Below are 22,424 nucleotides of genomic sequence, written 5' to 3' on the forward strand. Positions count from 1 at the left end.
TCTGGGGTTCAAGGTTTCCTATCCCTTTTTTAAGATTTCATCAGGTTTTAGACACATCACAGTTACGCATTTCATCTCACTGAGCTCAACCATACAAAGGTCAGGCTAAAAAAAACAGCAGAAGCAGAGTATCTTCACCATGCTGGACCCTATCCACAATAAAGGCAAACAAACCCAACATGGGGCTGATGATACTGGAAAAGCAAAGAAAGTGATAACAAGCTGTCAAAAAAAAAAACCTCCCCGAGGTTTTTTTATGCCAAGAAGCAACCTGAGCAAGGCAGCTTTGCTGATGTCTATAACCATTTCGCTACTGACCAATGTGAAATTAGGTTTTAGTTGTGCTGCAGATGTTCCTATCAAGCTTTTCTGAAGACAGGCTAAACCTCAGCTTGTGTTAGAACTGGCTAACCCCAACCTCCTACCCAAAAAGCATTGATTTGGGATAGCAGCAAGGGGCTGCCAGCCAAGTCCTTTCAGCTGCTGGGTGCTGGAAGAAGAATATTTTAAGTAGGTAACTATTTTAAAGCGCTAACTTGCTCAGGTTTTTCCTGTAAAAATGTAAATAATGTTCCTGCTGTGAGGCTGTGTGCCATGCAGTGCTGTATCTGGACAGCCAAATAAAAGAGCTGCACCTAAAGCCCATGGCAGATGTTGTGGGGAGCAGAAGAACACGGGGCTGGTTTTACTGACCCCGTGCTGACCACCTGGAATGGGTATTTCTTACTGTTCACAGCCAGCTGATGACTTATCAACCGTAAGCACAGGTAGGGTGCAACACGTGTGCCCATACGTGGCTTTTTCACAACCAAAATGACACCAGGAAACATCCCACTAACCAAAATTTTGAGTTTTCTCCAGGGGAAATGTATTCCAGGAAGTTCATTTCCCAACATTTTCTACCAGCCATCACTTAGTCTCTATTGGATAGTGCTGTGTGTCTTTTAGACATAAACCCCTCCCCAAAGTCCAGCCCTCAGACTACATTTGCTTTTCTTAAAGCTTTTCCAATCTGCCAGACGCTGCAGTTTTAGCAGTAGAGATTAGTTTCTCAGTGAAGCATAACACCCAGCTGCATGAAATTTCAGTCTCATAATCCTGTTAGGTTTTCCCCTGTCAGACTCCACACCGATGAGACCTTTGTGTTTGTGCAGCTCCTGAAATCGCAGCCTGAGCCTTGCTGAAAAAAAACATTAAAGCAAGAATTGCCATTGCCAAGGTGAAGGGCTACTATTTTAAAGGCACCGCAGCAACCCACAGAAGATAAAAGCCACAGTCAGTTTGCAACTATTATTTAGTCTTGGTTTTTATGTGGATTGTGGGTTTGGGTGCCGGGCTCAAAGCTCCAACACCAGCCTTTGGCTTTTCTCCAGGTGAAACCACGGTTTCTTTCCTTGATGGATGATGGCAGCAACACTTGTCAAGAGAAAAAACACCATCTATTTCTTATCGTCACCGAGTGTTCGTGTGTAGCAGAAAACCTCATTCATTAGACTAGAATTCTGAGAATAATAGATGCTTTTTCACTTTAACTAAGACACTTTCAAAAGGTTTTCAGAACCTTTTTTTTTCCAGTGGGTAGGCAGGAGCAGGAATGGAAGAGGTTAATTTTATTGACATTTTGCTCATGAACATTTCAGTGTCTTTCCAGACTCCCAGATTTGCTAGCTGACCCCATAGGGAGCAGGGGATGGACCTGGCAGCCTCCTGAGGCCCCTTCCAACACCAAATATTCAGCAAGTCTGCAGCAATTTTCCAGCATCAGACCCAGCAGAAAACCTGAACAGTAAGAAAAAGCAGGTGGAGAGAGGAATTATTCTAAAATTGCCAATGTGGCGTACCAGTGAACCTGATCTATTAGTTTTGTTTGTGAAAATCCTCCTTTATAAAGGATTTCTATGTTCAAAGATAGATTTTTTCAGCCTCTGACTATGTGCATGCATGTAAAACCTCAACTCATGTAAGACCCAGGCAAGCACACTACTCTCCATCTGTCTATAAGTACCATAGATATTTATATACAGCATATGCCATGCACCTCTCTCTCTCTCTCTATATATATATCTATCTATCTATCTTCAGATAAATGAAGACAAGACATGCGTGTGGAGGAGTTGGTCACAGACCATTGCTGAACATGCACATTCTGTAGTGAAATGCTACAGTCCACACAGCCCAGGATCCCTGCACTTAAGTGCCTAATAAATAGTTTTCCAAATAGAACAACTCACCATATAGGTAGTGATTATTGAGGGTTTTGGTAAAAAAAAAAAAAAAAAAAAAGGAAAAAAAACTGGCAAAAGCAACAGGAGGTGTGTGGCTCTCATGTCTTTAACAAGATTAGTTGGAACAGCAGTGGCCTTGGAGGGCTGCAAAGATCAAACCCCACGCGCTGGTGGGCCCCGTTCCCGTTTCTGTGGAATATTTGGGTCATTAAATGGGACATGTCACCTTGGGAAGGGACAAGAGAGTAATGGCTGCACAAGCAGTACTCTGCTGAGCAGTTTTAGGAAGGATACGGTCACATTTTGTGTTGATAGTGGGGATTGAGAGGAGCGGCAGGAGGAGAAGGGGCAGGAACAGGGGTCCCATCACCCAGACTCTGTGGGCACAACCAGGAGGATGTTGGCTTGTAGGGAAATCCCTGAGCTGAAAGTCATGCATTGCTCTGGACAACTGTCATAAATAACAGGAGGGAGTTAAATACCTGGGGTACCTTTGATTCCTACAAGTAAGAATTACTACTATTATTATCTATGCTTTTGTCTCTAAATCCCAAACTTTTCTGATCTCTCTCCCAGACTCCAAAGCACCAAGTCAGCAACAATCCTGCCCTCTCCCCTCACACACTAATTTTGTTTTCCACACCTCTAACGCAAATATACTTCACTTCTGCACCTCTGCATCTTCTCATCTCACTATTCATCACCAACCTCTATTTTTCAATATTCTTGAACTTTCATGTACTTCTGGATTTTAAAACACACTTGCCACACAACACTCCCCTTTAGAGGGAGCAAAGATCACTGGACAAAATAAAAAGAGAAATAGTATCTAACTCCTACAAGTAAACAAAGCAGTCCTGGAAAATAACTAACCACGTTTATATTGAGCTCATCAGCTCCATTCCAGCATTTAAGTTCTATTCAAATTAGTAAATTACTTGGTTCAAGATTTCTCAGCTTCAGGTTTTCTTGAGCTAAGACACCACCCTGGTGTATCAGCTGGAAGCTCTGGGGCTGAGCAGCAGCCGTGTGGTCTCTGCAGCAAAGTCAGCCCTCAGGGAAACCCCAGCTGGTACAAAACCACCCAAGTATTTTAGCAACACTGAATATCTCGAGGCTTTTTCTCCTGTCATCACACCACATTCTCAGCAAAGCCTGCATCAGATGTCACACTTGGGTCTCCTTTTTCAAACTGCTGCTCAGAGGGAGAGCAGGTTTGCAGCCGCCTGCAAACCAAGACAGAATTCATGTAACCACACTCAACTGCCTTTCTCCTGAGCCATGTCCTCCCCCCTCCCCAGCACAAGTCCAGAAAAAGCCTCTCCAAAACCTGTAGGACATTTACAAGATCTTCACTGTCTTGAGACCCAAGTACTCATAGAACAATTTAAATTATTTTCACAGTATTGTGAGCTGAAAGGCCAAGAGCATCTCACAGACACAACTTACCCACGTCGAGGCAATACATCATCGACCAAATCCTCTCAGAAGAGGCAGGATTAGTTCAGCAGCTCAGCAAAGAGGCCCCACTGCAGGGCCGTGCTACAGAAGGACAACCCGGGCAGGGCTGGGGGGAACCAGCTGCAGCACATTGAGCCTGATTACCCACCTGCTAAAAACCTGCCTCCCCCTTAAGGAGTGGGTGAGGGAGGGGGTTTTCTGTTTAACTAGAAAATGGGGTTTGGTTGGTGTCTTGCAGCAAATCCAGCTTTGCTGTACTGCTGCTAGAATTTGTTACTTTAAGTTTCTATGTTTAAGTGTAATGTTTAGGATGGGATCGTGAGCAAATGTTTCACTCAGTCACCTGGTTAAGGCACATGCTGGTGTATGTACCTTAAGGTTAAACCCTACATGTTAACAGGGCACAGAAAACCCTCACATGGCAAAAATAAACTTTGAATCTCCAAAACAGACTTAAGGGAGGATATATCATGCATCCCCCAGCAAAGGTCTGCTCCTGAGAAAGGCTGTCAGATGCCATTATTCCCCTGGAAACAAAGAGAATTATAACAGAGCAGGATCCTCTGAAAAATCCAACACATAACTTATTCTTGCAGCTGATACAAACTGTTATTGTTGTCGTCAAGCAGCTGCTGCGAGCCTCGGGTGCGTGTGTGCATATGGGCATGTAGCTCCTGGACAACTTCCAGATTTAGGGAGAAGCTCCCCTATGCCAGTGCCAGCCTGCACGAAAACTTAAGGGCACAAAAGGCTCCAACCGACCTGCTTGGAACAGCAAGCAGAAAGCACACACGCATGGCAATGTTTAACCTTCCTTGATGCATTAAAGTGGTGGAAATTACAGCAGGCCTGCTGGCTTCAATGAAATAATTTAAAACAGCTGGACAACTGCCCCAAAAAGTTAAAAAAATAAAAAAAGTCCAGGTCATATCAGTGGCAGTAATTAGTGCTCAGGTGTAGCTGAGGTCTTGATGGCTGATGGAAGTTCTCTGGCCATTAATAGCAGGGTCAAAACGTTTGTACTTCACCACTCTAACTGCAATTAAAATTAGCCTTGCTGAAGTTATGCTTGAAAAGGGGAGGTGATCACTTAAAATAAACGGCAGGAATTCTACTCTGTATTAATATCTTATCTGTAACTAGTTTCCTCTGCTGGAAATTCTGACTAACCTTAGTGTTCCTGACACAGCAGTTGCATAGAGGATACTTTTTCAGACCAACCATCACGTTCCCTTTCAGAGCATGCCTAGCTATATACAGCACCTTCCACCTGATGCTAAAAAAAATATGAAAAACACAGAATTGCATCCAGTTAGAACAGTGACGTACAATGAAGTATTGATACTAAAAAGCAAAACAATATAGACATCACCTGAGTATATGCTAGTGAAGGGTTTCCCCCCCCGATAGCACACACAAGCCCGGCCCGGAGCAGCAGAACTACTGCACTCTGCCTTGTCTTCCGTAGGAAATAATTCAGTGACACTATTTTGTGTTAGCCTGATTTGGAACTAATCAAAGCTCTCTGGTAACAGGCAGATACCTTAATTTCAGCAGGAGTTAGCAAACTCAAGCATACTGGTTGAATTTGCGCTCCAGATCTACACAGCAAGACTTGGTCAGGAGCCACGAAGGCTATGGAGACACAAGCTGTGAAAATGCCACTTTTCAAGCTTTGGGTTGTCTCTATGGATTTCCTCGTGGGTCCTGACAAACCAGTGTAAAATCTGGCTGTTTAAAAGTGAAGCTTAAACCAGATGTTTTCCTGACCCTTTATGTGCATAGGGACAGCTCAACTGAAAAAATAAATACTGATGTGGTAAAAACAGCTGTTTGAGGACAACAATTTAATAATTGTGTATGGATTTTGGCTTTGTGCAAGAAAAATGTCTTTAAAAAAATCCAAAAATGTGTGGACACTTTGTGTGAAATTGTCTTATTTTTGCTAGAAGAATGATTGTGCAAAGATACCCATACACGGGATGTTTTGCTTTGGATCAAGTGAGGTATTTCAGCCCTCAAGTTATCGACTTGCCAGTTAATGCACACAGATATGGTTTATTCTCCTCCATCAGCCAGCCTTCCACACCTCTGCCGCGATGCCAACAGGGCACCTCTGACAGTCGTTGGCTATCAGATGCAGGGGTTGTTATCAGTGTTCAGCCAGTATTAGCTCAAAGGGAGGGAATTAATTTATGTGGTCACACGGGCAGCTTTTAAGTGGTAACACTGTGGTTTAATCAGTTATCTAAAGTGCATGATTTCAGAAATAGATATGCTGAGTGTCTCATAACACAACATAATAACAATAACCTCCTTATCTCAGACATTTTAGACCACGCACCCACGACAATCAGCTCCACACGTGTTTTGAGTCAGCAGCTTTCCCATTTCTTGCCGCCCTGCAGGCAAACTGCACCGTGAGCTGCTCTACTGTTGTCTGAGGGGGGAAAAAAAAAAGTTTAGCAAGCGTGTTCTGAAGTCTTGGATCATACAAATCACAAAAATCGTATCGCCACGCTGTACTTATTTCAAATGGTTTGAGCAACAGCATCAGCACAGGCTCAGTTCTTCCAAATTCATGTGTTTTTTTCACTATATATCCAGATTTCTGCAATTAGTTTAGCCTGACTGGGCAGAAGCTTTTAGAGTAAGAGAAGCTCATGGCCCAAGTTTTATGTATGTTACCCTGACAAAGTCCTGCGGCCTCACCTTTCTGGATCAGCTACCCGGAGCTGTCTAAAGTTACAGCCGCGCTTTCCTGCGGGTTTAGGAACCAGAGTATCTCTTGTTGAATGACACCACAATTAGCAAAAAAGGGCATCAAGCCTGCAGCCAAGATGGCGAGCAAAGAAAAGGGGCCCTCTCCCCCAAGAGGTATCTCTGACTCTCTGAATTGTTTCGAGGATGTTTTTTCCAGCCAGGTGGCTGCTGGTGGAAGGAGAATAGAGTTCTTCACTACCGCTGCTCTTATAAACAAGAGCCATTTGACTACCTGGCTTATTTTTCCTGGTCTGTATAAACATATGCACAGGGAACATTAGTTTTTATGACAATTTTGAGGATGCAGAGTAAAAAAAAAAAAAAAAGCTGACAATAAAAAAAAGAGGCTTTAAAAGGACTATGCACATAAGGCAATTATTTTGCTATTACATTTCATTTATCATGAATAAATCAATGAATTCACTAAACTGACCCGAAGTGCTTGAGTAGAAGATCTGGACACAAGCCTCAATCTGTTAGAATACAGTACCTCCATCCTACCCACCGCACTCATCTAGTGTTAGTTAGGTAACAGCACAACTTTTACAATCAGCTCTTACTGTAGCCCAGCTTAAACACGAACATTCATGGCACTGAAAACCACACGTACTTTCCACTTACTGAAAACAGCAACTTTTTTGAAAGTACTTGCTACTTCAACATTTCTACCAGAGCCTGAGGAAAAGCTATCACTGAGCCTAAACTTTAAGAGTCTTTAGGTGGGAAGAGAAAAATCCCAACCACTGCACTTAAGACCTCCAGATAATTAATGATTTCTCTGTACTGATTCACCCAACAAAGCAATATCTTCCCATTTCACTGAGCTCAGACATGCAGCGAGGGCTTTCATCTTCCACGGGACAGAAAAACACCTTTCCAGCTCTGAACCAGCCCTTTCTCAATATCTTGTTCTGCATATTTATCCCTATTAAACTTTTAAGCCTGGTTTCACATTTATTTTTGTAACTTAAAAGCCTGTCACCACTACTGTCCTTAGCAGTGCTGCCACCAGCTATTTAGGAGATGGTGCAGAACTTCACCAGGGTAACAGCTCACATAAGATTAGTACTAAGATATTTTAGGAGAGCAAAAGACAACTCTGTAATTTTTCTCCTCACCTTTATTAGGAATTCTGTGGAAAGATTTAGCTCAGTTCCTCATATCTTATGGCACCTAAATAACAAATATTTCACCTATAACATTTCTTTAGCCTTTTGACCACTACAAGTAACTTCTAGACTTGCACTATTTTAAGCATGTTCTCCATGTATAGTACTTGCAAATGTAACTACACAAAGACAGCACTGCTCTTCTGATGTTCAGCATCACCACTTTAAGTTTCTATGGAATTTACTGCAAAAAAATAAACTCTGGTATGTTTAGTATTGAATTAATAACATCTAGAAATTAATAGCCTCTCTGAAATAAGACAAACAGTACTCTCACACAGCAGCAATCTTTGCTAAGGAGGCAGATGGGGCCTTACATACAATAGCTCTTCTCATGTGTTTGTTTCTTTACCCTAGAAAGGAATTCATTTTGTAACACTGAAAGTTGTTTTGTTTTTTATTATCAGAAGTACAGTTACACTGTATTCAAGAACTTTTATTTCATAGTAGCAAATTAATTAATACACAGTATAGCTCTTCTGATGTGAAGGAAAAAGAACTGGAACAGTTCTAGTCTCTGCTGAGAAGCAATGTGTATGAGATTTTATTTAGAAAAATATCAGGAAATCATACCTCCTCTCAAATTCTAGCATGAAACATTAGTATTAGTGAAGTCAAGGCAAAACTCCCACTATTTTCAGTGAGATTTTTGCCTCAGGTTGAAGCCATTTGAAAAGCCACTGTAAAAGCCCTTTACAGGACAAAACTTGAAGGAACATGAACTCAAAAACTAGCATTTGAATAGCTGCCTGACAGCTCCCACCCTTTCTAAAAACACAGAAAGATAAGTACAGCAAAGTCATCTGAAGGAAAGATAGCATCAAGAGTCTTCAAGATAGTTAAAATATATGTGAACCATTTCACAGAATTTATTTTTCTAATGTTTGTCCAACAAAGTTCTCCAGGAGTGAACTCTACTGTCCAGCGAGACACTAATCCTCTTTTATCAAATGAGCTAATTCCTGTTCTGCAAAATAATTCTATTTTGCAAACAGACAAGACACAGTGCAGCTTCTCAAGCTTTTTTAATCCTCTTGATGAGAATGAGGAAAAAAAATATCAATAAAAGACTCTGAAGTAATACAGCCTTCTTGAACAGCAGAGTGGAGATCAAGAACTTGGGCTCTGGAAATGCAGCACAAATTCCATGACAAAGCGATGAACAAGTCCTACTTCAACCTCGGAATGTGCGCAGGCTAGAGCCACCAGCGATGACAGTGACAGCAGGCAAGAAAAATAACCTCCAAACTGTGGGTTCAGTGAGTGAATTTAGGGGAGACCACACTCACTTCTCCAGTGGAAAGTCTTCCTCCCTTCCACCTCCGTGATCCGGCAAAGTTATGGGCTTGCAGCGATCATTAACAAGGACGGGTACAGGCACTTGGTAAAGGATCTGGTTCTAAACTCATTAAAGCAAATGAAAAGACTTTGGTGATAACTGGCTTAGACCCTGAGTAGGGAATAGAAGTAGTATACAAACTTAGAACAAGTTTTAAACCCATAATTGTTAGTTCACATTGGAAAATGACAAAATGATTAAAATCCCTAGCTATCTGAAAGGAAGCTAAACCTCTTGGATCGTCGTCTTCTGCAGCCATTATCCAGACAAAAGCTGCACTACATTTTGATGGAGTCAAGGCTGAAGGATTCCCATTGTTGCACGAACTGGCGCAGCTACTGCAGGGGTGTCTTAACAAATGGCCCCGATAACTGACTGTGATGAGATTAAAATCTAGTTAGTTAGTCTGTCTCTGTAGAGAGGCAGCTGACACTGTTGCTATTTCAGGTGCCTTGGATTTTCGTCACTATTCTCCCTCCAGTAACTTCAATGACCTGATTGTTTTTGATACCTGGAGAGACTGACTAGTTTACTGAAACCTTCCTGTTGAAATATTTTTATAATTGATCATAATTGCAATAATTGATCATAATTGCTCTTCATGCAGGCATTTCAAAATTCCACAGAGACAAGTCTAAATCGCATCCAAGTACAGGAAAACAATGATGATATCCAAGCATTTCCCTGTTATCATTTTTTTTCCCACAACGTATTTAATGACCTAAGTTACAAAAGCAACTTTAAATTACATTTACATATATAAACTAATTAAATATATTTAGTTAACACTGAGAAAATAAAACCCCTAGCAACATGAAGACAAAAAAAACATTGAGATGACTGATTCTAGAGTAATTTAAGACTTTTTACTGAGTCTCTGGATGTAGCAATCAAGTGAACACTTCCCTACTGAAGTATTACTTGTATGTAGAGACCACTGAAAGCTTATCTCATTATTCTCATTTTAGAACAGCAAATGAGTGATTAGTTCAGCGTTAACTTCTGCAGTTTTTATTAATTCCTATATTCTGGGAGAACAATTTTGTTACTTATTCCACTTTTTTTGCCACTTATTCTGGTAAGCGGCAAAATTCCTAGAAACTTCAGTGACATCAGGGTTTTTAACACTAAGAGCACAGATTTGTCAGACACTGAAAGACAAAACGGTTAAGAAGTGTGGCTTTTAAGATAGTATTAAAAAAAGGATATGCAGAGAACTATGTACATGTATGTTCAAACTCATTCAAGATGAAGGAAACTCACAGCTTAAAATTCATGTGGCACAAAGGTATCTGTTTGAATGTTGTCAATTAATCTTCTAAGTCACATGTGGTGAACACACATTCACAAAGACTAAAATAAATAACAGCTATTTTATTATCTAAGAATACTTTCAAGTGTGGCATTTCCTGACAAAGCTTAGAGAGAATCACCAAGTAAAAGAATGCAAAGGTCGTAAGAACTTGTGAAGCCCCGATGACTGCTAGTTTCCACTTAGTTTTCTCATGATAGGGCTGTCAGGTTCAGCATTAGTGAAAATACTTCCTACAACCACATGAGTACCCCAGATGTTATGACGAATAACTTTGCAGCAGCCAAGATCATCAACAGAAAATCCCAAGTGGCGGTAGCGTTCATCTGTTTCGAACAGAGTGTTGTTTGTGTAAGGTCCAAAAAACTAGGTGGAAAAGAAAAAAAGAATTTTTCACGTGAACATTTCCAAGAGGATTTAAAATGTCAGAACTACCCCTTTTTAAAACAAAACCTAAGCCCAGAAGTGCCAGTTACATCAGTTGGAGGAAATTTTACGTACAGTTTTATTCATGAAATCTACACAGGAAACTAAGCAGAGCGCCTCTGGTTATACTGGTACCCCATGTTTAAAGATGTTCTTTTGCCACTGACAGAGAGCTGAAGGCGTATCAGTGAATGTCTAATCAATCATACATACAAAAAAAATCTCAAGGGCTTTAGAAAGGTTCTGCTACTTCTACAGGCATTAAGGATAGAACCATTCTGTGAAATAGCAAAAATAAGACACATATCTTTTCAATGAGCACCCTATAAAGATGCTTTGAAGAGCAAAAAATGTGTGTAAATTGGAAATGGGTATTCCAGTTGCTTTATCTCAGGAGGAGGCTTCTGACCAAACAGGGTATCGGTAAGGACATTACTACTGAACTAGAGCCCAAAGACAGAACCCTACTTTCATCAATATGTAACTATTCCTTAATGCATGGAATTTCTGGGAAGCTTTTAAGCAGTACACACACCTTTCAACTGCCTGTCCACCTTATAAACATCCCCTATTAAACCTATTTGCCTCTGTTGATGCAATAAATCACTGCCTTTCAGAGTTTTAAAATAAAAACCCCATAAACTGAGCTTTGCCATGATTATGTTTGACTATGGTATGGTTTTAACACTTAATTCTCAGACAAAAATACATATACACTCATGCTTTGATAGAAACTGTCTCAATTCTAAGTTTGAAGATTATGTTTCACAGATGTCTTGGTAAGAAATGGTCAGCTCTCCAGAGAACTAGTGTCATCTGAAAATGAATGCCAAAACTATTTAATAGAAACAAGCTATTCATTTTTTTATTACATAACAAAGATATTATTAACTAGGGCAAGGAGATTTTTAAAAAACACCCATCTACACAGATAGGTGCCAGGACTCCCAAGTTACCTTTGGAGGACAACCCAGCTTCCTGTGCAGTGACCAAGAGCTCTTGTGCATAAAACTTCTACAGTTATTTAAAATTCAACTTCATTGCTGAAAAACGTTCTCCAAAGTACCAACTGCAATGACAGCTGACACAGTACGGGAACTGGCTCGGGGTTAATATTTGATCTTAATTTATAAAAGGAATTATCCTATGGCAACAGCTTTTGGGAAATATGAAGAAGTTGGATTCAACCCATAAAGAATACAAGTCCCACTGCTAGTTAGAACACAACAGCATCTATTGCATATTCCACACAGCACATAACTTACTGCCAGTCCTGAGGATGGATCAATGAAGTCAGCCCAGTAGCCTTCAGAACAAATTGCATAGCAAATTTCCTTAGCACCATTAATGAACTTAAAGAAAATAAAAGGAAAGAATGATATCAAATGAGATTTTTGTTATATATATATACACACACACACATATTCTGAAAATGAACAAGCACAGATTTCTTTTGGCCTCTACTAATAAATGAGAAATTCAGCATACTTTCAATAAAAATATTAATAACATTAAGAGGATTAGAATTAATGGCACACATTAGGCTACTCCAATCATGAGAGATTTACAAGTGTTCCTTGTGCCAGTCAGTAATGGATTAACAGCTTGTGCAAGAAATAACGTAATTGCTTTGATTATTCATGCAGCTTGTAGTCATACCTGTTATCCTCTTTAAGAAGTCAACCATTACTTCAGGTTGTTATTTCCACGAGTAACTCCACAAGTTTGACACTAACTGTAGCATTAAAATATATTTTTACAAATGTATGAAAACCAGAGTTTTGCTGTAAGGTCTTATCTCAGCCAACAGCACAGTAACATGCAATTCTTTCTGCACTACAAATGTTTAACTGCAAATGATTTTAAAGAACGTTTTAGTTTTGCATGATAGCAAACAGTTCCATAAGCACTTGACTTTTACACCAGTCTACACCAGTTCTCTTGTTGTAATGAACTGGTGGTCAGGATGAATCACGACTTCAAACTCTCCCACTGTTTGACAATCAAAGTTGTAGGTCATGTTTCAATTACACTGGAGGACACCAGCTGATGTTCCTGAAAACACTATTTTCAATTAAGCAACATGCCAAGAAGTTCCCTGCTCTGTAACGCATCATCTAAAACCGCCCTTCTCTTACAGAATCTGTTTTTTTCATAGCAAACTTTTCACATCAGCTAATTTGAGAAATTAAGCTTTTGTTTTGGTATGGGTTTTTTTTAATCTTTGGTGTTGAGTTGCAGTTATCTGCCTGTCAGATACAGAAGAAAATTCAGCCAGGTAGATTTAAAGCTGTGCTCCTGTATTCTGACATCACAACGCAAGGCACAAAATAATTATATGACATACAGATTACACAGCACATTTTTTCCACAGATAAATCAGCAAGTACAGGAGACCTCAGTTATGTGCTTTTAATCACCCAGACTGGCAGTTTTCAACTTATGTTATGAGGGCCAGCAGGGGCCCATAGAAAGCTGCGGAAGAAACATGCAAAGGTGAGTGAGAAAAAAAAAAAAACAAAAAAACACAAAAGTCGAGATACATGATGGTTCTAAAACCATCCATGCACTGAGAAAAAACATGTCCAAGTGCAAAAATCTACACAGCTGAATGCGCTGAGCACAAACAGAATTCACACTGCTTCCTCAAAATTATGAAATTTCCCTATCTCATAAAAAAGAAATATTTCTAACTTCAGAATAAATGTAATACTTTATTTACTTAAAAATTGGATTGTTCTCTGTAATTACTGTCCTTAGGAGCTCAAGATTTCAAATTTATAGAAATGTTATTATAGTTATTCAGCTTCAGGCCCTTAACAGTCCAAAATAAGGGAGGTTTATCCTTTACAGTAATCTGTTCTGTATTTTGGGGTTTGATGGCTGTGACGATTAATTTACAGCTGAAACACAGTTAACTCACAAATATAAATAAGCCATCTAAAGACAGCATTTTAGGCGTTACATTTCTGAAAACAGTACATCTTTTGATGCAGTGTTGTAACAACTCCTCAGCAATCACTTCAGAGTGCAGTTAATAAACACTCGAGATTCACTACTGTAAACACTTAGATTTGGCTGTACATAACCCTCATTACTTTTGCACAAGCCTCTCACATTAAATTAGTATTTTTAAGGTTACTTCTAACTGTGTATGAAGCAAACAAACAGACCATTTTCTTGTGAATGTGCTGTTAGTAACCTTTAGGCCGGGAGGTTACATCCAACATCGTAACACCCCTACAATGACTCTATTAGACTTGACAGGGAGGTGCACAAGGAAGAAAGATGCCAATTAACATATAATTAGACCAGATTACAACGCCAAAGACCAACAGACCATAAATAATTCAAAGAGAAGAACACACTAAAATGAAGGGAATTTTAATTTCTGTGTAATCTTTACGTTGATTCTTCAGAATGCTTCTTCCTTTTTTTTTGTGGAAACCCTTACACTGCTTTACAAAGGGCACATTTGCAATTTACAGGATTGAAAAAGGACATTACCAGACTATTTTCAAACATAAATATGACCCTCGCTATACAGATGAAAATCCCACAGGATGATTTTTGCTAGTTTTAGAAAGATTATAACAAATATACAGAAACACTGTATTTTGAGGTGCTAAAAAAAGACTGCCAATGGTGGTGAACACTGACACCTGCTGGAATACACACAAAAAAAAAATCTGAAAAATGTGAAATAAAGTGATTTTCAGAGACCTCTAGTGGCAACTGATCAAGAAGACAAAGTTCAAGAGGATGGTTATGATGTAATACATATAACTGATACCCAGTCCAAAAGCATTAAATATACCCATCATCAGAACAGAGGAAAAAACAACCCAAAGACCAGAGCAACCACTTTTTACCAGTAAGGACATGCTTGCGGACAGACTCTGTACTGGAATCTCAGCTAGGTCACGGAAAAATAAAGAGAGCAGTGAAATCCTACAAAATGCATCATACTAAAGTTGAAATAAGGTGAAAAAATAGTTGCTGCCTTTCAACTGAAACAGGACAAGAATCAAGTGTCTTTAATAATTTATTGTAATACTTCAACATATTTTTGACTCACTCCACTATACAGAATTTAATAGTTCTATGAGACATATAGAGTTGTCAAAAAGCTACAAAGCTGGAAAAAAAGTTATGTCCATTTTAGCAGTAAGAGAACAGAGGATTAGCTCGAAAAAGTAATACACTATGTCACTACCAGAGCTAGAAATGGACTGAAATACACAGATAGTTCACGAAAGATTAATCTATAAACAAAAATAAGATGATGCTACTGTCAGCTACTTACGTTTTCTAAGAGCATTTCTCTCTCATCCTCCACTTCTTGACTCCATACAGTCATATCATTTTTAGTCTTCTGGGTGACAGTTAATACCGTTAAGCGGTTAGCATTCACCTCTGGAAACATTGACTCAAAGTCTAAAAAAGTTAAACCACCATGTTATGGCTTGCTCTTACAATTTACTTATGGCTTTCTCAGTTTTAGATGAATTATTGACCCTATCCAATTATTTCCTTCTTGAACAAATTAAAGATACAAAACCAACGGTTTCAGAAGTTTCTTAATTTCAATTTGCTATTTTACTAAGAAGCAGTGCCAAAAAAATCTGATTTTGTCACAAACTGGTTTTTGGATAGGGAATTAGGTCCAGAGTCTACCTGACACTAAAGAAGCAGCTGAAAGTTACTCCCCGCCCCAGCTGAATTTCAATTTAAATGGCATTGAATTTTATATGAAATACTAAGTAATGTCAACAGCAAAGTTTCAGTTTTCATTTTACAGTATGTATTTTTCTTTTGTAAAACATCAGTTCTGAATTACCCTTTTCTACTACACATTCTGTGGCATCTATTACATCAAAGTGTTTACTTACATATTTTTTACATTTTAAAGTTATAACTTCTTAGCTGTCATTAAAAGTGAAAATATACCTTTTCGTAACAGCTCGGGACAAGCTTGTACTGCACATTCTACCTTTGCATTTTCAAAGTAAGTTTCAGCGTTATTTATTTGCTGTTTCTGTGGAACATCAGCCCCCTGAGAAAAATGAAAATTATAACTTTCTAATTTGTTAATATACAACAGGAATAACTTTGTACACCAGACTATGTTTTTGTGACTAAATGTCCACTGATACACTCAAGCAGGTTCACAGAAAGATGATTTGCAATGAGACTTAAAATTTTTCAAATATTAAAAGTGGAACAGATGTAGGTATTATCTATTACTTAAATCTACACAGAAATACTAAGTTTTGTATTTTATTGTAACTGTATTATCTCAAAGCCTTAAGCAATACAGAACCTTTGAAAAATATCTTCTGAAACAATGGCCTTAAGTACTCAATACAACAGCAGTTGATAGATTTCAGACACATTACCTGAGCCAGAATTTAAAGTTACACAAGAGTTCTAGAGCTCTGAACTTATCAGTATTTTTAGCTTTAGCTGTTGCAGCTTGAAAAGCAGAAAGTTTTCCAATAATAGCATTTTTATTCTTGACAGTTTTTTAGTTCTACAGTTTCTAAAAAAACCCAAACAAACCAACCAACCCAAAAATCCAAACCACACCCCAAACCAAAAGCAACCCCAGATTCTTGTGGGTACACTACAAAATATGTTAGATATATAGCATTTAAGCTTAAAATGCCCTTAAGAAGGAGGTAACAAGAGCTGCCTCCTTTGGAATAGAAATAGGCACAGAATGCCTTAATACAGTTTTCCTAGCTCTAACTATGCCAGAATTTACAAGGAATTTCAATAAGCTTGTCTAAGACTGATATTACAATGTCGAGTAATACACGAAGTCCTACCTAACACTCTGCATCTGAAAGTTCTCCCGAGAGAAAACTGTAACACTGAAAACACAGTGTGGTTACTGTTTTTATTCTAGAAGTTGACAATCAAGAACAGAAAATAAAAAACAAAACCAAATAATCAGAAACTAAACATAACAATAGACAAACTAGAGACAGTACCTGCAGTTTCAATACATTTCCACATGTTGCATTATGATCTCAGGCATGGGGACTGATCAGTTGGTGCTTTAAGCCTGACAAGCCATGCATTATGCCGCGAAACCCCTTCTTTTCTGCCTAACTATAGGATGCTTCTCTTACTAAGTTCATCATGATTTCTTGCCTACTACTCCCATTCTAGCTGGCTAAACACCACTTACATAGTCCATATGCTTACCAGACATCCTATCATCAAGAGACTACAGCCATTTTCCAAAGATCAATCCGACTTTCCGATATTGATAGGTCAGCAGGCCCACTTACTCTGCCCAGATAAAACCAGTACATGAATCTCAGGTACACAGTGTGCCATTTCTCTGGGTGGATCAAGGGCTGGTGCGCGAGCTTCACCAGCACTGAGCTTTTCTCCTGCTTGCTGCAGCAACCTACGGGAAGTTCCTGCATTCAGATGATCCCATCATTCAAATTTGGATCCTCTCCTAAAGTAGTTTATGCATTTTTGTTCACTAAATGCTGTTCGTGGATTCTCCTAAACACCATCAGTATGAAGCAGAGCTGACTCCTGTTGACTGCTTTCTGAATACCAGTTGCAAAACCTGTCTCTGCTCTTTCCAGTTTCTCCTTTCCATTTTGGGCAGGAACAGCTGCACCGGGCATTTTATTATACAAGAAATCTTGCTAAAAAGCAGGCACGAATTCAGTGCACCTGGTTTGCACTAAATGCACTGGACTAGAATTTTATGTTGGGCTTTTTTTACGGAAAGTACGATCCACATGAGCTGAAAACAGAATCTGGGGAGCTCACCAGAAGCTTATGTTTTCTGAACACTTTGGAATACAATGCTACATTTACAAAAAAACACCATACAGTGTTTTACAATGGAAATTTGCTAGTTGACCTCCGAAGTCTGAGCACGTCATAAACTCTGAGAACCTAGAAAGTTGAGTCAGCAGCTAGTAGCACTAAACATTTGTTGAAATGCTGTGATCACGCTAGCAATTATCAAGCTGCTGCTTGTTAATAATGCATCTGACTCGCTGCAAGCTCTGCCATTGCCAAAATGCAGTCTTGTTGTGAGACCTGAGGTTCAGGTATGTTCATCTGCTTCTCCTGTGTGAATTCAGTGGTTGTCAGAACTACACAGGCAGATTTAAACACTGTCCAAACTATTTAAGTCCAGATCCATTAAATGAAATACGGAAGAAACTACCAATTCCATTTGATAAAAGGTGGTAAGACTTGGTAAACAGCAAGTTCTGAAACTGAAGTTTTCTTTTCCCATATCCATATAATTAAGTCGCTACTAAAATGCTTTTTCACTAATCACTGCTTATTCAAACCCACCCCCCCCCCCCCCCCCCCAAATATTTCTTTCTCCTAAAAGAAAAAACTTCATCTAGGTTTTGTGTAATCTCTCACTCACCCCAGCTGAAGTTCATCTTTCAAAACCACCTAAAAATCAACACTATCTTTTTTCAGGAAGAAGTGAGATTAGTTATGTTTCTCTTAGACAAGAAATATCAGTTTCACATAGAAGCAGCCTGTTCTTACCTGAAATTCATTTATGTATTGTGCCATTACAAATTCATGCCTTTCACTTGCTGAAGGCTCTGCTAATATATCAGGCAGACTTGTTGAAACTTGGCTTTTCTTCTGAGAAGCAGTGCCATTTAGGTGACAATCAAAGCCAATATTACCAGGCAACTGGAATCTCTGGTCCTGAGGACCAAATGGACCCATTACTTCATCTGGCCATACAGTTCTCGGACCTGCAAAAGTCAAAGCCTTGCTATAGTCATCACATCTACAAAGAAAGAAGGAAAAAAAAAAAAACAACACCCTCTCCCATACAAATATCTGTATTTGATCACAATCATATATAACCAAAGTAACCACAATGCACAAATAAAAGGGTCCTGACATAAAAAGCACACTTCAGAATTCCCAAATTTATATGGGGTGCAAAGTTCTGATACCACACAAATTCAAAGAAAATTTGCTTTTTCTTACATAAATCAGGAGGTGTAGCAGCAACATGAGGCTCATCTGAGCCAGAGGAACCTGCTGTAGAAAAAGCCTTGGGATTTACAACTCTTTTGACTAAGGAATAAAACCCTGGTAGGTAGGTGACCAATCTTGCTCTGTTACAGAGCACCTGAGAAGACAAAAACAAAGTTAAGTATTACATACTGCTAGCAAAAATATTAGTTTAAGTATAGCTTTGTGGGTCTGAAGAGAAATCCTCACTTGATAATTAAATTACAATTTTAATTATGATCAACAGTGTTTCTGTAAAATCAAGTTTGATAAGTATTTTATTATTTCTTTTACATTTATACTACTAACAGTATTCTAAGGGAAAAGCCTCACAAACACTTACTGAAAGGCCTCCTCACGTGAGGAAGAAACCCTGGGAAGTTTAAACAGCACCACTGAAAGCCCACAACCTAAACCAAAGTTACAGATGAGGATTGTTTCCATGATCATTTCCATGCATGTCATTATTTCCACGATTGCCACAATTCAATCATGGCTTTGATTATCAGAAATACCTAGAAATATGGTTAATTAAGTAAATGCTGATATCCACGACATTTGCCTTGAAAGCTAGCACAGACATTGGCCAGCCCGTATTCTACATCTTAAAAGGCTGGAGGGAGACACAAGATAGCTACAAGATGAGTCTGGAGTGATACTTTCATCTAGAAGCACGCACACGTGTGTGCTTACACACATTTCTCCACCCTCAAAGGACACAGCCCAACAGCTCTGAACTATGCAGGGAGATACGCCTATCAAAACAGGCAGGGGTGGTAATTTCAGCTTCTTTCCTTTGCTCTCGAAATACGTAGACATTTAACACGTGCAAAACTGAAGTTAGCGCAGCCAGTGTTATTTACTCGTATATTTACAAACAAATCTTACTGCAAACAGATCAGTATGGTTGTCAGAATGCCAATAAGCCATAAAGCCTTTATGAATTCCGTAGTCTTGGAATACACCAGAAAATCTGCTTCACACCACAGAGTTGTACTGTCAACATAACCTTCAACTGCTGAAGATGATTCTATCAAACTGATTCAGCCACACAGTAAACAGAAAATGATGCAATGCTATCTCCCTGAGCATGCAATGGTCGCAGCAACAGGGCTCCACAGAGCCAATGGCTCCTCACCGCGAGGATTATGAACTCTGAGACCCAGTGACAGTATCTTAAATAGTAATATGAGCAACTGTTACTGGGGTTTTGTGGTTTGTTTTTCTTAAACACAAAATATCCAGGTGAAATGATTAAACTAGAAAGCCTTATCTATTTTTTTATACTTTAAAAACAAACTGACAACTGTCACAATGCATTTACATATGCATAACAGAAAAATAACTCAAAACGTAGAGACAGAAGTATAACTTTAAAAAAAATTACAGCCTACTTAACTCCAGCAAAAAAACTGCTCATACTCTTGATTACAGCTGCACAAAAGCATGCATTACTGGAAAATGTAAATCCCACCTGCCATAGCACGTGTGCTTTCACAAAAGCACATTATTTTCCAGGTGAGGAAAGAAATTCTTTTGAGAAACCTGACATAAAGGGCTTTTCCTTAAGTGCTGTATGCCTGATTCTATAAAAGTTTACACATGTGTTCACCATTAAATACATATGCAACAAGATTACTTAAAAAAAAGTGAGAAAATGGTATGTTTAAGATAAAAACTCTATTCAGAGTATCAGGACCTAAGCCACTAAGCATCAGTTTCTCACACACCACCTCTGCGTAAACATACAATGTCTAGTAAGTTCTACCAACATCATGAAGACTCAAAAGCATAAAAGCATATTTGATTTTCTGACTCAAATCAAGTATTTACAGGTAAGGCCTTAAGCTGCCTGTTCTCAAACACCTCTATGTTTAAAACGTTCCTGTAACAACAACAACAAAAGTCTGCTGATTCCACTTGAATGTTTTTTTCCTCTGTTATGTAAAACCAGTAATGAAATTAATTTTTGCATAATGATTACATTACAGATAAACCAGATGTAAACAATTACAGCTGACACATAATTACAAGAAAAGAGCGTTTTCTTATAATCAGGATCACTTAACATGCAGATGTTAGTGTTAATTACAGGTATGTTGACTGAGCTCACTTATGCAAATATTTACACACCTAGCATTACACAAGTGAAAAAACACCGCTGAAATCAATAAATTATTCATGTCTCCGTAGCAAGACTAAATCAATAAAGCCTGTTTCATTCTTCAGTCTGGAAGTACCCTGGTGAACCTATGTATTTCATCTTAATTCATGACATTAAAAAACCCCAAACAAAACAGATCCTACTTAATCCTCAATTCGATTATTCCCACAATATCCACGGAAATTGGCTTCCAAAACTTAAGATGAAAGGATGACGATACCACTCCCTTCTCATAAAAATGTACCTTGGTATAACTGAGGTTTTTATCAATGACTCCCCCCTAAGCGCGGTGATTCAAAGACAGCTTTAAAGGGGAAATAAAACTCAAGCGTCCCGCATGACAGGGGAAAGTGCTCTCCTTTGCCTTCTCATCGGGACGAGCCGCAGGAGCGGGTTGACAGCCACCCCCCTACCGCAAACCGCCGGCGAAGACGGCCGCGACAGCGCTGACGCCCGAGGGCCGGCGATCCGCGATACTCACATTGGCCATTGCAGACGGCGGGCTCCCTCTCGCCGGCAGGCCCGGCTGCCCCTGCAAGAGAAGCGAAAGCACTGGCCTCCGAGGCACTGCCCGGCCTCACCTCCTGCCCGCCCCTCACACCGCTCGGCGGGGCCGATCGCCCCTCACGGCCGTTTCCCCGACAACAGTCCCGCAAGGCACCGCGGCGCTGCCCCGCTCGCTACAAGCCCGGCAGCCAAAGCCGCCAGCACCAGCCGAGGGGACGGAAAGGGAGAGAGAAACCCAACGGGAGCACCGGAGACCGCGGAACCGCCGCACCCCTCACCTGTTCCTGCAAAATGGCGCCGGCCGCCGTCCCCCGGCGCACCCGCGCGACGGGCGCTCGCCCCGCCCTTCCCCAAGCCGAGCAAGCCGATCCACCGACACCTCGATAAAGCGCCTCGAGGGAGCGGGCAGCGAGAGGGCGGGCCGAGTCGCTCGGCGGTAGATTGCTTCGGGCCGGGTATGCGGCGGTGGCGCGGCCCGGTGGGCAGCGGCCAGCGCCGTGGGGCAGCGTGAGGCGGCCCCTCAGGGCGGCCGGGTGGGCCGGGCCGCCGCACCCGAAGAGGGTGTTTCTCCCGCGAAGGCCGCTGCGGGGGTTCCTCAGGGTCGTCGTGTCAGCACCGGGTCGCCCGTCACCGGCGGTGCAGTACCCGTTGGGTGCGCCAGGAGTCAGTCACGTAATGTAAACCGGGCTGCCATTACACCTCCCCGCCGCCCCCAGCCCCAGCACTCGGCTGGGTCTTGCTGGGGCCGGAGAGTACAATAAAGTCGAAAGTGAATAAAAGAGGGGGTGTTGTTATTGGAAAAAAATGCAGGGGGAGCTGCTCAGCCACCGAAAGGCCGCTGGGCCCGGGGATTTCCTGGAAAGTCCCATCAGAACGGGAAACATAATGCCACTTCTAACAAAACCAGTCCTTCAGGGGTGATAGGTAGTTCCCTCAAATAATTAATACAAACGTGCCTTGATATAACTGAGGTTTTTATCAGTGACTCCCCCTTAAACACAGTGATTTAAAGACAGCTTTAAAA

At 40.3% G+C, this 22,424-nt stretch overlaps 1 protein-coding gene across 1 annotated transcript; it reads right to left on the reverse strand.

Annotated features, from left to right (window-relative positions):
- Nucleotides 1-8,001: 8,001 nt before the first annotated feature.
- Nucleotides 8,002-21,744, reverse strand: MMADHC (metabolism of cobalamin associated D). Its single transcript, XM_074873832.1, has 8 exons — nucleotides 21,679-21,744; nucleotides 21,375-21,425; nucleotides 18,703-18,847; nucleotides 18,244-18,461; nucleotides 15,646-15,751; nucleotides 15,002-15,132; nucleotides 11,961-12,047; nucleotides 8,002-10,635 (listed from the first exon to the last, which is right to left on the reverse strand). The coding sequence occupies exons 2-8, from the start codon at nucleotides 21,381-21,383 to the stop codon at nucleotides 10,441-10,443; spliced, it is 891 nt and encodes a 296-aa protein (XP_074729933.1). The 5' UTR covers nucleotides 21,384-21,425; nucleotides 21,679-21,744; the 3' UTR covers nucleotides 8,002-10,440.
- Nucleotides 21,745-22,424: the final 680 nt, after the last annotated feature.

This window comes from Strix uralensis, chromosome 6 (genome assembly GCF_047716275.1).
Source record: "Strix uralensis isolate ZFMK-TIS-50842 chromosome 6, bStrUra1, whole genome shotgun sequence".
Classification (NCBI taxonomy): domain Eukaryota; kingdom Metazoa; phylum Chordata; class Aves; order Strigiformes; family Strigidae; genus Strix; species Strix uralensis.

Excerpts from the sequence above, each read along its gene's own strand:
- MMADHC (XM_074873832.1), bottom strand. Across the intron at positions 18,462-18,702 it reads TGCTACACCTCCTGATTTAT|GTCCGAGAACTGTATGGCCA; the intron begins GTAAGAAAAAGC and ends TGACTTTTGCAG. Across the intron at positions 15,752-18,243 it reads AATACATAAATGAATTTCAG|GGGGCTGATGTTCCACAGAA; the intron begins GTAAGAACAGGC and ends CATTTTTCTCAG.